Source organism: Saimiri boliviensis, chromosome 14 (genome assembly GCF_048565385.1).
Source record: "Saimiri boliviensis isolate mSaiBol1 chromosome 14, mSaiBol1.pri, whole genome shotgun sequence".
Taxonomy (NCBI): Eukaryota; Metazoa; Chordata; class Mammalia; order Primates; family Cebidae; genus Saimiri; species Saimiri boliviensis.
This window is the reverse complement of record NC_133462.1, coordinates 63,554,267-63,570,094: the sequence shown is the minus strand read 5'-3', so window position 1 is coordinate 63,570,094 and position 15,828 is coordinate 63,554,267. Positions and strand designations below refer to the sequence as shown.

Below are 15,828 nucleotides of genomic sequence, written 5' to 3'. Positions count from 1 at the left end.
TTCCCTCTTTTCCTGGATAGCCCCTTCTTCCGAAGGTCACAACTGTCTGCTCTTGAGCTTGCACTGAGGGAAGGAAATAATTTAGATAAGCAGAGAGAAGACAGGTGAGGGATCTGGTGGGGCAAAGGCGGAATCACTCCCTCTCCTGTAGGAGGGAGTTGATGGAAAGGGGATCACATCCAGGAGACCCCCCCACCCCACCCCGCCAGGCAGGAAACGTGTGCCAGTAGCAGGCACACCTAGGGCTCTGCAGAGGGTTGGGGGAGCATGTTGCCCAGTTCGCGCTGCACTGAGCACTGGCTGAAGGAGGAAGGGGCCCAGAATGCCATCTGGACACGAGTGCTCCCTTACCACCTGGGCCTGGTCATCTCAGGCTTTTGTGTCAGCTCAGCCACTCCTTTTACAGATAATGCTGCTCAAGGCAAAGAGGCTTAGGTGGGTCTCCAGGGCAACTGCAGCTCAGGAGCTGGCCCGCCTCCATGGTTCATCAGAGAAGCTGTGGCTCCAGCCTCCTGGGACGTACACACACACACATACACACACACATGCACAGACGCACGCACACCCCACAAACAACAGCCCAGGCTGGATCTTTCCTGTCTCTTCTCTTGGTAAAACTTCTCAGAGACCCAAAGAGAGGACCCAAAATCCTGAGGCCAGCTGGCAGCAGCAGAGAAGCCGAGGGAGACTAGAAGATGTAGTCTGCCCTGCCCTGCGGCTGCTGAACTTTCTTCTTTTTCCTGAAAACATCCAGACTCTCTCTTCTCCCAGGCTGGGAAGCAGAACATAGGCCCCCTGCTGCAACGCTGCCCCTGAGCAAAGGCTGATCTCTGAGGTAAGAGGGAGGTCTCCCCAGGAGACAGCGTCTTTCCCACCCACGCCCTGGCACAGCTGCACCTTTGGAAGTTAGGGCCGTGGCCTGGAGCTGGGTGGGGTGGCCTCAGAGAGTGTGGCAGGCTGAAGAGCATAGAAAGCCATCCACCGCCAGGGCCCAGATGGCCGCAGGGAGGCCCCTTCAGTCCTCACCAGTTCCACAGGAATTGGGAGCCCCTGCAGCATCCTTGGGGCTACAGCCTGCTCCTGGCTGTGTAAGCCTGTGGGAGGCCATCACTTCTGTCTGTTTTGGAACTACAAGCCCCTCGGGGAGGACTCAGCTCCAGCAGGTTCCCTTCTGCCTTTATAGAGCAGACACAGGCAGGGGGAAGGAAAGTGAAACCCAGATCAGAGACTCTTGCATCGGCTTGTGAACTGTGATTCAAGCACCTACTAAGTCCAAGGCACAGAGTCAGGCTCTGGGGATGCAGCAGCGCCCAGTGCCCGAGGGTGACGGATGTGCCTCAGTCCCCTCGACCACAGAACAGTCTGTGCGTCCCCGGTAACATGCCCAGGAGAGCGGGGAGATCGGTTCAGGGTGGGGTGCCAGGGTGAAGATCAGGCTTGGAAGGAAAGTCTGGCTGCAACCAAGGCATGAGGGTCGGTCCCTTCCCACTGTGACCATTCAGACCTGTGTTCATGCCCTCTCCGGGCTGCACCTCTGCCTCAGAATGGGGAGGACTGGCTGCCATTCACTCATTCATTCAGGAACCACTTAGCAAGGGCCACTGCATGCAGAAGATTCAACCAGCACAGCTTCCACCCTTGCAGAGTTCATAGCTGGGTGCGGGAGAGATAAATACAACCAAAAATGTGAGAAACGTGTTTGCTGGATGCTGTGGTGCTGAGCCCCTGTCCCAGCCCTGGGGGTCGGAATCAGTGCCCTATGGGTGGGGGGTGGGGAGGGGCCGGCTGCAGAGAGGAGTTGTTTCTTGAAGGGTTCCTGACAAGTGAGCAGATGTCTGTCAGGTGGGCAGAGGATCCCCAGGTCAGGCTTCCTCACACCTGGCTTGGTGGATTACAGGTTATTTTTCTATGATGCCAAAGAGAAGTAAGATCGATTTGCAATCTGTAAAGTTGGACTTGGGCCTTATCAAACACAGGGCTGGGAGAAAGATTAGCCAGAGAAGTGCCTACTCTCTGCCCCTACTGCGAAGTCTCTGCCCAGCCTGAAGTTCTGGGGTCAGCAGAGTCAGCCTGCTGGTGCAGTGAAGCAGCTGGTGCTTTGGGACAGCTGGCTCAGGTGCTGCTCTGTGCCCGGGCCTGGCAGGTCACACAGGGCAGCCCCTCTCCCTGGCCTGCAGATACCCAGCTCAGCTTGAGAGGTAGAGGACCCAGGTCGGGTCCTCTGACCGTGGCTCCCTTTGTACTGAGAAATCAGCCTTCCTGGACAAGGTCTGCACGCCCTCACTGGTTGGCTGGAGCCAGCGCAGAGCCTTGGTTCTCACTAGAGGTGAGAGCACTCTCATCCCTGCCGCAGGGGATCAGAGCCCTGTTTCTAGCTCCAAGGGCACACCCCACATGGTTCCCACCATTGAGACATCCCTGGACCCCCTCTGAGTGCCAACTGCATGGAACCAGAGACTCCTCTTGCCCTTCAGGCACCATGGAGAGTTCTTCCAGCACAGCTAACGAGCCACAGCTGGCAGTGACGCCTCCCAGGGAGCTGCAGGAAAGACTTTATCCTCAGGGGTGTGCAAAATAGGCTGAAAGGAAGGCTCCCCAAGTGTGTGGGTGGGGGGAGGGTTCCCAGAGAGAGGAGGGCAACAGCCCAAAGATTCTGACTGAGGACCCGGAGGTGGATGGAAGTCTTAACAAGCAGGGCCCAGCTCATGCTCCTAGCTGGCTTTCATTTATTTTCTTCTTGTTTTGTGTCATCATTGGATTTGGTCATCTGTCTCCTCTCCACAGGGTCTTCACCTCTTCCTAGGTGGGGTTTTTGTTTTAGTTTTTGTTCTTGAGACCATCTTGCTATGTCGCCTAGGCTAGAGTGCAGTGGTGCTGCCTTGGGTCACTGCAGCCTCCACCTCCCAGGTTCAAGCAATTCTCATTCCTCAGCCTCCCGAGTAGCTGGGATTATAGGCACCCGTCACCACACCTGGCTAATTTTTGTATTTTTAGCAGAGATGGGGTTTCACTATATTGGCCAGGCTGGTCTCAAATTCCTGGCCTCAAGTGATCCACCTGCGTTGGCCTCCCAAAGTGCTGGGACTACAGGCGTGAACCACCAGTCCTGGCCTTCAGGTGAACTTTTTAGCCACCTGATTGTGTCATAAAAAATAAACCCGTGATTACTGCACAGGATTTTTATAGTTTACTGAACGTTTTCACATACTGTCTTCCACCAGAGTCTCAGAGGAGCCCTGTGGAGTGGGCTGAGCTGGTGCCTTAACACCACCGTTTAAATGCAGAAACCAAGGCCTCGCTGGTTAATGGCTGTAATGTTGTGCAGAGAATAGTAGGCAGGTACTTCCTGGGCACAGCCTGCATGGACTGTGCAGCCAAGGCCCAGGAGTACCCTTCTGCTCAGGAGAGCTGTGCCTCGGGCGGCATCACAATAGCCCGTCTGCTTGTTTTCCTCCCTCTCTTGAGGGAGTCCCAGCACCCAGCACAGCGACAGGCATACCCGCCCTGTGTTTGCTGAGCAAGTGGATAAGGACTCAGCCTGCCCTTCAGTCTCCAGACCCTAGATGCCCCACACACTCCACTGTGCCAGCCCTTGATGCCCAGGCTCGTGGGTGGAGAAATGTGCAGCAGCAGAAATTGGCAGAATGGGAACTGCAGGCAGGGGTCCCAGGGAACAAAGCAGGCCGTCAGGTAGAGTGAATCGGGAAGGCTTCCTGCACAAGTGAGTTTTGAGGTAGGGTTTTTCCACCTTTTAAACTATGAATATGCATAAACATGCAGAAAAGTGCAATAAATATCCATCAATATCCCCCAGATACAACAATTGCTAGTATTTTGTCATATTTGCCCTTGTAGGGGCCAAGGGTTTGACCCTCTGAAGGTTCCCTGAAAAATCAACTCAAGAAAGGCTGATGAATTGGAGAAAAGGCATACAAATGTATAATGAATGTGTACGTGGGGAGAATCACAGAGGAGCTGCTCACCCCACACTGGGGTTCGGAAGCTTCTATACCATCCTGGCAAAGCAGGTTATGGGAGGGGAGGAAGAGCAGTTCTGGCGAGAGGATGACTGGGGAGAATGAATGGGTCAGGGAACAGAAATGAGCCATTGTACCTGTGAGAGGGTCTGTTCAGGTGGCGGTCATTCTCTGTCTTAAGGAAGGGAAGAGGCCGTGATCGTATGGTGGTTAGTACTCTGCATGGAAGCCGCAGCAACCTCAGTTTGTATCCGAGTCATAGCACCAAAAAGAAAAAAAAAAAAAGGAAGGGAATTAAAAACCATTGTTCCCTTTGGTGGGTCTGGATCTTAGACAGATACAGGTTTTGGGAGAGACGGTAGTCGTGGCGAGAGCCAGAGACCATGAGGCTTCTTCAGTTCAGCATGTCCAAATGCCGTATCTTGGCATATTGGTTTCTGAGCCCCAACACCCTATTTATGGGGTGTGTGTATATATATTTACATAATGTTTTCTGAACTATTTGAATCTAAGATACTGTAGACACCCATAAACACTTCAGCACCTCCTAAGACTGAGCTATTGGCCAATATTCCACACTGATCCTTTTCTTTTTTTCTGGAGATGGAGTTTCGCTCTTGTCACCCAGGCTGTAGTGCAATGGTGCAATCTTGGCTCACTGTAACATCCGCCTCTCAGGTTCAAGCCATTCTCTTGCCCCAGTCTCCCAAGTAGCTGGGATTACAGGCACATGCCATCATGCCTGGCTAATTTTTGTATTATTAGTAGAGATGGGTTTCACCATGTTGGCCAGGTTAGTCTCAAACTCCTGACCTCAGGTGATCCACCCGCCTCAGCCTCCCAAAGTGCTGAGATTACAGACGTAAGCCACCGCGCCCTGCCCCATGGATTGTTGTCTAACATTCAGCTCATATTCAAATCTCCTCAATTATCCCAATTTTTTTTTTTTTTTTTTTTGAGTTGAAGTCTCACTCTGTCACCCAGGCTGGAGTGCAGTGTGGCACGATCTCAGCTCACTGCAACCTCTGCCTCCTGGGTTCAAGCAATTCTCTCACCTCAACCTTTCAAGTAACTTGGATTACAGGTGCCCACCACCATGCCTGGCTAATTTTTGTATTAATAGTAGAGACAGGGTTTCCCTGTGTTGGCCAGGCTGGTCTCGAACTCCTGACCTCAGGTGATCTACCCTCCTCGGCTTCCCGAAGTGCTGGAATTACAGGTGTGAGCCACCCCATCCAGCCCTTTTTTCTTTTAAATATAAAGAAGGGGATCTTTCCTAACTTGATAAAGGTTATTTCCATTTTTTCTTTTTTTGAGATGGGGGTCTCACTCTGTCACCTGGCTGGAGTGCAGTGTCACGATCTCAGCTCACTGCCACCTTTACCTCCCAGGCTCAAGTTATCCTCTCACCTCACGCTCCCAGGTAGTTGAGACTGCAGGCACGCACCACCACATCCAACTAGTTTTTTATATTTTTGGCAGAGATGAAATTTCACCATGTTGCCCAGGCTGGTCTTGAACTCCTGAACTCAGGCCTCCCAAAGTGCTGGGATCACAGGGATGAGCCATCGTGCCTGGCCTATTCTAATTTTTAAAAACAAGGATTCAATCAGCGCTCATGCATTTGAGGCAGGTTTTAAGTGCCGTTGACCGAGTAGGAAGCGTTTGTCACGGGAAGGCTCTGAGGTCACCATGGCACTGCCACTCTCCAGGTGGTGAGCCGAGTTTGGGGGCCTCGAGGCTTAAACTGAGGAGTTGGCTCTGCCACAGTGGTGAATTTAGAGCCAGGTGGTATAGAAAATTGTGCCAGACACTCAGCGAAGGTCGCTTTTGCTGTACTTTAACAGACTTCCTCCAGGCACCACGTCCTTCCCAGTCTCAGCTGTGGGTCAGGTTCTGGGGATACCCTGGGATAAGGCAGCCCCTCTGGAGTCTGTCTGGCTTGCCCACCTGCCTCTCTGTCCCCATTTTTCCTCCCTCTGTCTCTCCCTCCCTCCTTTGCCCTTAAGAACTTAATCAGACCCACTGAAGAGCCTCCTGGGGGAGCAGCTGGCACCAGGACCGAAATAGCAACAGCAGAAATCTTGTCTCTGCCAAAGTTTCCAGTCCTGGCTAGAGTTGCAGGGAGTGAGGGGTTGGGGAAGAGATGACTCAGAACACCTTCCTCCCCTGTGAGACCCTACACCTGAGCCAAAGAGGCTCAGAGCCCACAGAATTCAGGACTCAGGTGGGATCTCCCCACTTAGCCCCTGCCATCTGGAGCTGGGGGAGGCAGGTGACAAAGCACCTTCTCTAGAGGTCAGCTCAGGTCAGGAGCCTTAAGCTTAGGGAAGCAGGACCCCACACAGGCTGCACCCCAGGCTGCACTCGGGCTTGCTTCTGGCCTCACTCTGCCTCGAGGTGAGGAGTCTAGGGGTTCAGGAGACATGCGACCCTGTGGGCACTTCCTTCCAGATCGGGCTTAGGGACTGAAATCAGAATTCCCTGCCAGACAGTCACCCGCCCACTTCCCCACAGAAGGGGCCACTGAGCAGGGCAGGTGGCAGTGCCAGTGAGCAACACTAATTCAGAGGGTGGCAAAGAGGTGACTGGTTATGGGGTGTGGTTGGGCCTTGGAGGTGGAAACTAGGGTGTCCCCATGCATGTTTGCAAGGCCCCTTACCATGTGGGTGAAGCAGAGGTAGGAAGAGAGGCAGGCAGGCTGGGGGCCAGGAGCTGTCCCCACCCGCCTCCGTGTGCCAGAAAAGAACTCTGAGGAGTCCAAGAATGCTGTCTGAATCTCACCCTCCACGTTGTTAGGAAGGTATAGTTGACAAGGAAGGAAACGGAACATGCTTTATTTCACAGTTCGTTAGCTTACGTGGCCATGGCATGGATATTCTGAGGTCCCTTTAACCTGGAGGCAAAAGTTATCTTCAGTGTCTCCCGTTGCTTCTCTCACATTTCTCTCGGCCACAGGAGAGCCCTCCATTGCCAAGCTACTCTCTTGCAATCTTCTTTCAGCTCAAATGCAAAACCAGATTAAGAAGAAAAAAGCTCCTAAGGAGCTTTGAAAAATGCCCTCTTGTTCAGGGTCAGGTCCGGTCAGGTCTGTGGGGCTTGTTCCTTGATCCAGCCACATGGCTTCTGAATCACTGATTCATTCCTTTGTTGGGGCACTCATTCATTCGTTTGCTATTATTAAGTGCCTACTGACTATGTGCCTAGCAGCAGGGACGGAAAGGTAAATAAGGCACAGGCCCTGTCCACATACCACACCCAGGGTCAGGGAGGTAGGCAGTCATGCTCTGTAAAGTGCTCTTAAGCTATGAAAAACACCTGTGTGGCCAGGTGTGGTGGCTCACGCCTGTAATCCCAGCACTTTGGGAAGCCAAGATGGGTGGATCACGAGGTCAGGAGTTTGAGACCAACCTGACCAACACAGTGAAACCCCATCTCTACTAAAAATACAAAATATTAGCTGGGTGTGGTGGTGCACACCTGTAATCCCAGCTACTCAGGAGGCAGAGGCAGGAGGCAGGAGAATGGCTTGAACCCGGGAGGCGGAGGTTACAGTGAGCCCAGATCGCACCACTGCATTCCAGCGTTGGTGACAGAGCGAGACTCCATCTTAAAAAAAAAAAAAGAAAAAAAAGAAAAACGTCTGTGCAGAATGCAGTCAGGGGACAAGGTAGAGAGTGGTCACATCTACCTGGAAGGTGGGAAGGTCAAGAAAAGCTTCTGAGGGTGCTGACCCTAGACCTGGTCTCCACGCAGAATGGGCAGGCATTTCAGGCAGAGGGAGGAACACTGACAAAGGCATGGAGCTGTGAGATCGTCCGGCACGTTCAGTAGCCCTCGCGGAAATGACTGACTAGGCAGGCTTGTAGTACTTTTCACTGGCTACACTCTTCACTCTTTTGGTGCTGAGCATCAACCTAAGCCATATACTTTAAAAAAGACTCCAGGGCGCCGGGCGCAGTGGCTCAAGCCTGTAATCCCAGCACTTTGGGAGGCCGAGGCGGGTGGATCACGAGGTCGAGAGATCGAGACCATCCTGGTCAACATGGTGAAACCCCGTCTCTACTAAAAATACAAAAAATTAGCTGGGCGTGGTGTCGCGTGCCTGTAATCCCAGCACTTAGGAGGCTGAGGCAGGAGAATTTCCTGAGCCCAGGAGGCGGAGGTTGCGGTGAGCCGAGATCGCGACATTGTACTCCAGCCTGGGTAACAAGAGCGAAACTCCGTCTCAAAAAAAACAAAACAAAACAAAACTCCAGGGAAAGTGACATACTCAGTTACAGCTACAGCCCTTGTGCCTGATGGAATCCTTTAGCCTTAGGCAGAGGCTCCTGGTGCTCATGGCTCTCTAGCCATAACAGCCCCAACCCTGTGCTCCTACTCCACAGTACACACGGCACTGCCCAGCTCCTTTATTCTGGGCACATAAAGCAGGTAAGAGCTGAAAAGCAAATGTCCTAGCTGCTATTGACCCCAGAAGTAGGGTCTAATGGTCCATTCTTTCGTCCTAACCTCCCAGGGAGGGATCAGCTGTGTAATCTGAATCCTCCATTGGTGATAGGCTTAGGTTGAGTGGAGAATGAAAGTCTTCAGACTTCTTTCTTTCTTTTTTTTTTTTTTTTTTTTTTGAGATGGTGTCTTGTTCTGTCACCCAGGCTGGAATGCAGTGGCACCATCTCAGTTCATTGAAACCTCTGCCTCCCCAGTTCAAGTGATTCTCCTGTCTCAGCCTCCTGAGTAGTAGCTGGGACTACAGGCATGTGCCACCACGCCCAGCTAATTTTTGTATTTTTAGTAGAGACAGGGTTTCACCGTGTTGGCCAGGCTGGTCTCAAACTCCTGTTCTCAAATGATCCACCTGCCTCGGCCACCCGAAGTAGCTGGGATTACAGACATGAGCCGCCATGCCTGGCCTATTTTCAGATTTCTTAATTCTGATGGTTGCTAAAGGAGTTGGTCATTCAAATCTCCAATGGTAAGTGGGGATTTAGTTGTGGCCTTCCAGAAAGCTGCTGCTACCCCATTGTAATGTTCCCTCTGTGCCTGATTCTCTACCTTAAAATTTCATTTCTCTGGGTTAAGCATTGGGGTGCAGGGTGGTTGGAGGGTGGCCTAAAAATGCATGTGTTCTCCAGAGGTAACACTTCCCTCATCCCCACGCTGTTGAGACTGAGCGCATCTGACCTCTTTCTCTGCATCTGGAGGGTCGAAGCAGGAACAGGATCATTGGTGCACGGAAGGGGAGACTTCTTGGAGGGAGGAAGATGCAGAAAGGGAAGTGGGGTACCTTGAAGACCCACTTTAGGCTTTAGCTTGGGAATGTCATTTCCCTTCACTGTTGTTAGAAGCACAGACCACATCTGATAGGACATGGAGTAGCTCATTCACCCATTCATTCATTCATTCATTCATCTATTCAGTCAGTCCTTTATCAAATCTGTATTGAGTAGGCCTGTTTGGGGGCTCCATGATGAGTTAGGGTAGCTGCAGTCATACCTCCTGCTCCACTTAGCTGTCTCACCTTGTGCTGTGGCTGAATCCTTCCTCCACCTGGGACCCCTTCTCCATCAGACCATGAGTCTGAAGCTCACAGTCACCTCTCAGCCCGCTCTGGCCCCTTTCACCACCTACAGTCACTCTTTCCCCTCTCACATCAGTGCTAAGTCTATGCTTCACCAGAATTCCCTCTCTCCATTGATGTCAATGCATTTACTCATCAAATCTTGCATCTTCTGGAGAGCAGGATCCTGGAATCCTTTCGTGTTTGTGACCCTCCACAGATTTGTACACAGTGCTTGATTAATGCTGAATGGATGAATGAATGAATGGTGGGTAAGCTGGGTTTCTTCAGGTTAATGTCAACCCCATATGGTTCTAAGTGTCCTTCATCAATAAGCTGGAGGCATTTAGAAACTGAGGGTGTTTTCCTGGTACACTGACATAGGATGCATCTGTCCTGAGTGTGTGTATGAGAGTGTATGTGTGTGCTCTCCTAGATTAATATAGGATGTATCTGTTCTGTGTGTGTGTGTGCGTGTTCCCCCTAAAGCACAGGGAAAGCTTGTGCTTGGCTGTAGTCAGTATGTTTCCTGCTTTGTTGGGAGTTAGCGGGGATGCAGAAGGCCATTTCTCTGTGCACAATCCTGGGGATGCTTTAAGGATTGTTATAACCGTTAGAGTCTCTTACTTTTATATGATCTTACAGTATACCAAGTTTATTCACAACTGCTTCTCACAACAGCCCTATCTTGTCTTACAGAATTAGAAATGATTGCCCACACCTACTTGAGGCCACTCAGCTGTGAGGGCAGAGCAGGTCTTTTCCCCTGGCTCCCAGCTCTCCTTCCTCCCCCTTGGGTTCCTGGGTTCCCCACCCTAACTAACAGAGGGGCCCAGGAAAGACGCACACCTGTCCTGTCTCAGCAGGACCAGGGCCATGTCCCTCATCTCATGGCTTCGGTGGAACAAGTCCCCATCCCGGCTGTCCTCCAGGAGCCCTGCTGAGATGGTGCTGGAGACACTTATGATGGAGCTGACAGGGCAGATGCGAGAGGCTGAGAGGCAGCAGCGGGAGCGCAGCAACGTGGTCAGGAAGGTCTGCACTGGTGTGGACTACAGCTGGCTGGCCAGCACACCCCGGCCCACCTATGACCTCAGCCCCAGTGAGTGGCTTCAGCTGGAGGATGTCTGCGTCAAGATTCACCCATCCTACTGTGGGCCTGCCATCCTCAGGTGAGCACTGGGAGGAGGACCTCTGTTGGGCTGTAGGCTCCAGGAAAGCTGGCTGCAGTGGCAGGGGCCTGAGGCCACCATGACTAGAGCCAGGGAGCCTGGATGACCTAGTTATCTGTTAGAAGGAGCAAGAGGGGAAAAAGAATCTGAAAGAGACCAGGAATGCTGGGCTAGGGTTAGAGTCCAGTGGGAGGCAGGAGGCAGCTCCTGGAGGCGTGTGAATTTTGACTCATGAGAACACAATGCCTTTGAGTTTTCTCTTCTCCCTGCCCAGATTGCTTATTGTCCTGGATTTTAATTTACCTGGCTTCTTTTCTTTCATCAATTTATCTTCAATATTATCTTCTTGGAGAAGTTTTCCCAGATATCTCTCCAAAATCGGATTCTTAATTATCCTAGCTTATGTTAGCTTTCACACTAGTCTGCCCACAGGTGAATGAGTGCCCATGTGTGTGTGTGTGTGTGTGTGAGAGAGAGAGAGAGAGAGAGAGAGAGACAGTGAGAGAGAGAGGGAGAGTGTATGTGTGTATATAGGAAAAGTTCAGACAGAACCCTGGGGCACTGCTTGGGTACAACAATGTTCCTGAATATAAATGTAACCTTACTGAAGCTGTGACCACATGGTCCTGTCTCAGAAGAATTGGTGCCAATGTCAAAGAAGCATTGGGTAATTTCAAAATAACTCAAGTTCTTTATCTACACTTCTCTTGGTAAAGAAATATAAATCCACAATAAAACATCTTAAAATTCCTGTTAGTCTCCCAAAATCTTCCCTCGCCCATCCCTTTAACCAACATATGCATTAATTGTATACCTTTTTCTTTGAAATTGCCTTTAAAAGCTCCTCTCCTTCAGCCCCACTCACCTTCTTCAGCCCCATCCACACTCCTTGGTTTTTGTAGTTGCTTTTACCACCCCTCCCCTTTCTTCATCCAGGCGGAGAATCTCACCCTCCCCCAGTTTTCTGATTCTGCACTGTGGAAGCCTCCCAAGGTGTATCCATTCCAGAAGCACCTGGAGACAGGGGTGGGTCATGGGATGGAGCTGCTGATAAGGGAATCTGGGCTAGCAAATCAATCCTCAAAAGTGAGGGGGAAGGCTGGGTACACACAGGTCATGATTTTCCTGTCTCATTTCCCATCTCATGTCACTGCTGAGAAGACTGAGAAGTCCTGATTCTCAGTCTGGTGGAGGAAATCTGCTATTAAATAGACTTGCTAGCCTTAACTCATGAGCTCTAAGCAGAGCTAGCAGACACAGCAAACAGCTTGGGAAAACACACAGGCCCCCGCGAGAACCTGGAACATGTGGGGGCCACAAGCGGTTCTTCCCGGCTGATGTGCAGGGTCTACTGGGGAAGTATCAGGGGATCCCCGTGCATGGCAAACAGCTCACTTGGAAGGAATATCACAGTGGCAGTGACATCATCAGATCTATGTTTCAGAAAGATCATGCTGGCCAGTGGGTAAAGAGACAGGAGAGGCTTGGCCAGAAGGCCTCCCACCAGTAAGGCTGCCACAGCAAAGGACTCCCCTTAATGCTCTGTCATCAACAACCTTAGGTAAGTGTCAGGATCTTTACACGCCTTAGCTCATTATAGCTCACAAAAAGGCAGCTATCACCTCAGATTACAGACGAGGAGGCTGAGGCCCACGGAGGCCAGAAGCGGCAGAGCTGGGTTTTGAACTCAGGATTGGTTGAAGCAGTAGCAACGTGGGGTGGTTCCTGATTCGCTTCAGGGGCAGAGTAGCGTGGGCAAACTGGCCACCAGGATGTACGGGCAGCCCCTCGGGGTTAGACACCCCGGGCGCCAGGCCCGCTGTTGCGGGTGAATGGTCCCACGTGCCCTCCCCTCCCACCCAGGTTCCGGCAGCTGCTGGAGGAGCAGGAGCCAGAGGTGCAGGAGGTGTCCCGGCTCTTCCGCTCGGTGCTGCAAGAGGTCCTGGAGAGGATGAAGCAGGAGGAGGAGGCCCATAAGCTGACGCGCCAGTGGAGCCTGCGGCCCCGCAGCAGCCTAACCACCTTCAAGACCCGCGCGCGCATCTCTCCCTTCGCCAGCGACATCCAGACCATCTCCGAGGACGTGGAGCGGGACACGCCGCCGCCGCTGCGGTCCTGGAGCATGCCCGAATTCCGGGCTCCCAAAGCTGACTGACCCCTGCCGCTCCCCTGCCCAGAAGTGGAGACGTCTACAGGGGGCAGGCTAGGCTGGTGACCGGGGCGCCGGGCCCTGGAACCTTCCCACCTAGCCCTGACGAGGAGACGGAGACCCAAGTCGGCCCCATCCCAAGACGCTGCTACACAATGAAGCAACTCCCCACCCCACCCTCTTCCTCTGGCCACAAAGCCGATTTAGGTCGTAGAGCAGCACCGCCCTCTCCCTCTCCTGCGCTAGCCTGCAGGAGCACCCCCTTCCCTAACTGGCAGATTCAAGACCTTCGAAGACAGACCATTGCCCCATCCTCATCTCCTGCTTCCGTCTAAAAGGGCAGAGTTGCCCTACCTTTTTGCAAGACCTAGGGTCTCACCCCAATTTCAGGGATGTCTCATTCACTCCCCCACCCCCTTCCCCAATGATAAGGGACCTGTTGAACTGTATCCATTCTTGCTAGTGACTGGCTGAGCTCACCACTGCAGGTGGGTCACAGCCTCACGGGCAGATACAGCTGGAAGCGACCAGAGAGACAATTAGATCCACTCTCTTCAGCTAGTAAATTCGGAAACTGAGGCTCAGAGAGGAACACTTCTTCCACCTTTAACTGTAGCCAGCTTCTCAGGAACAGTGAGATTGTTCCTGCATGACTAGTGTCTGTTCCTGAGTCTGGAATCCTGGGCCGTGTTGGGACAGGTCCAAAGGCTACGTCTCTACCTACCTGTGGCCTGATCTATCTCTTACCTTGGCACTGGGATGAGGGTCTAAGCTGCTCTCCAAGAAGTGTAGACAGGGGTGGAGGTAGGTTACCCATTACCCCGTGCCAGTGTCATCACATGGGCTGTGGCCAGTGCCCAGCAGCTTCTTCCAGAGGCTAAACTTCAAGGCCTTCAGACGCTGCTCTAAAGAGCCCAGGTTTTTCAATTCCAGGATTCCCCCTCCTGCAGCTGGTCACACCTGCTCTCTGACTTTCCCCAGGAGGTGAGGCCCAAACCCCTGACTGACGTGAGGCACCTGAGTGAAATGTTCTAGAAGAGCTTCTTGCAGACTTTACTGTCCTTCCATTTTCTAACATGGTTCGGCCTTGATGATGGGCGTGTGAATTACCCAATGTGTGGCTCACCCGTGGAAAATCTGGAAGGCCAAGAGGCCTTCTCACACACTCTGGGGTTGAAGTGGGGTATAAAGGGGATGGGTGGGGAAAGTGTCTATCCTCAACTACCAGTGCACACGCAGAAAATGCAAATGGATCTTAATAGTAGCCTAAATAAAATGCCGGGAGGAGATATAATCAACGGAGAGTTGGGGGGGCGGTGTAGAATCTGTGTATTCCCTCAGTGGAAAAAGTTTTTTTTTTTTTTTAATGATTTGGTTTTGAATGATTTTCACTGGAATCTGGACAGAGAATCATAGGATGGAGGAAAACCTCTGATCCAACACTATCAAGGTGGAAGAGTTGATTGGCTTACTAATATAATTGGTAGAGGTTGAGAATCACTTTAAATATACATCTTAAACATCTTACATATTTTATTTGAAGACATAAAAAGTTCACTTGATTGCCAAACTTTTTTTTTTTTTTTTTGAGATGGAGTCTTGCTCTGTTGCCCAGGCTGGAGTGCAGTGGCACAATCTTGGCTTATTACAACCTCCGCCACCCAGGTTCAAGTGATTCTCCTGCCTCAGCCTCCCAAGTGGCTGGAACTACAGGCATGCGTCACCATGCCTGGCTAATTTCTGTATTTTTAGTAGAGATGGGGTTTCACTATGTTGGCCAGGCTGGTCTCGATCTCCTGACATCGTGATCTGCTCTCCTTGGCCTCCCAACGTGCTGGAATTATAGGCGTGAGCCACCTGGCCCAGCCACCAAACTTTTGATTAGATACAAGCTGTGCTTTTTTTGTGACCTGTATGTTTCATCTGGTGGGAGTCCTACACTTAAGTTTTCTTGGTTTGTGCTTTAAACATAACAGTAAGAACAACTGGCATGAAAGAGTTTTGGAACAAGCAGAAGTGACCCTTGGTAAGCAGACAGCTCAGCTGGTAGGGGCAAAAGTGTTGGGGAGAATTAGAAAAAGGCCTCCACACTGTGGGCTTTCTGGTGCCCTGGATGTGGGTCTGCAGATGTTTTAGAGGACATGGTTAACCTGGAGGGAGATTCAAAGGAGGCTGGATAAGAGAATACCTATTTTTCTTTCCCACCACCTTACACATACCTATTCTCTTGAAAGAAAGGGAAGACCTGAGGCTTTCGACATGGTGTTCTTTTTTAAGTTTAAGTAACAGGCTGCTGATAAAAACCTTTCCTGCCAACCGCAGGCAGGTGGACAGAACCCACCAGCCTCCTCTGACACTGGCTGTCCTACTACAGGTAATCCCAGCTGGTGGCTCTCAAATTCATGAGGGTCCAGAAGTTGTTCCTCTGGATTCAGGTTGTTAAAGGGACTAATGATGTCTGCCTCCATTTCTATTTTTAAAAACTCAATAACCACAAATAAAAGAACAAAAAGTTTGAGAGGGTCCTCGTAAGTGTTTGATGAGTGGCTGGTGGTATTTTGGAGGGGACAAGTTGAGCATGTTCAAGACTGCCACAGACAGCCTGTTTGCACCCAGATCACCACCACTAGCCACTAGAGGGAGTGGGTGAGAGGCTTGGACTACTTGGTGACATTTTTAAAAAACTTATTATGAAAATTTTCAAACACACAAAAAAGTAGAGGGAAAAGTTTAAGAAGCCCCATATACCTATCACCAAAGTTTAATGGTTACTAACATTTGGCCATATTTTATTTTTGTGTGTGGAGTATTTTAAGATAAATCCCAAGATGTCGTGACACTTCATCTCTGAGTACTTCAGTATGCACTACATAGGCATAAGAACTTCTTCCTATAAGACTATACTACCATTATCACACTTAACAAAATTAACATTAATTCCTTAATAGTATCTAATGTCCTGTCCATATT

At 51.1% G+C, this 15,828-nt stretch overlaps 1 protein-coding gene across 2 annotated transcripts; it reads left to right on the top strand.

The window, feature by feature from the left end:
• The first annotated feature begins 461 nt into the window (after positions 1-461).
• RD3 (RD3 regulator of GUCY2D) lies at positions 462-15,373 on the top strand. Of its 2 annotated transcripts, none has more exons than XM_010340968.3 (3): positions 462-835; positions 10,404-10,709; positions 12,573-15,373. In XM_010340968.3, the coding sequence occupies exons 2-3, from the start codon at positions 10,414-10,416 to the stop codon at positions 12,862-12,864; spliced, it is 588 nt and encodes a 195-aa protein (XP_010339270.1). In that variant the 5' UTR covers positions 462-835; positions 10,404-10,413; the 3' UTR covers positions 12,865-15,373. The 2 variants fall into 2 exon arrangements, with proteins under 2 accessions (XP_010339270.1, XP_003930431.1); XM_003930382.4 differs by having other exon boundaries at positions 10,401-10,709.
• Positions 15,374-15,828: the final 455 nt, after the last annotated feature.

What these genes read in the sequence shown, in the direction of transcription:
- RD3 (XM_010340968.3), top strand. Translation starts at nt 10,414, where the DNA reads ATGTCCCTCATCTCATGGCTTCGGTGGAACAAGTCCCCATCCCGGCTG. An exon ending in TGTGGGCCTGCCATCCTCAG is followed by an intron (nt 10,710 to 12,572) that starts GTGAGCACTGGG and finishes CCTCCCACCCAG; the next exon opens with GTTCCGGCAGCTGCTGGAGG.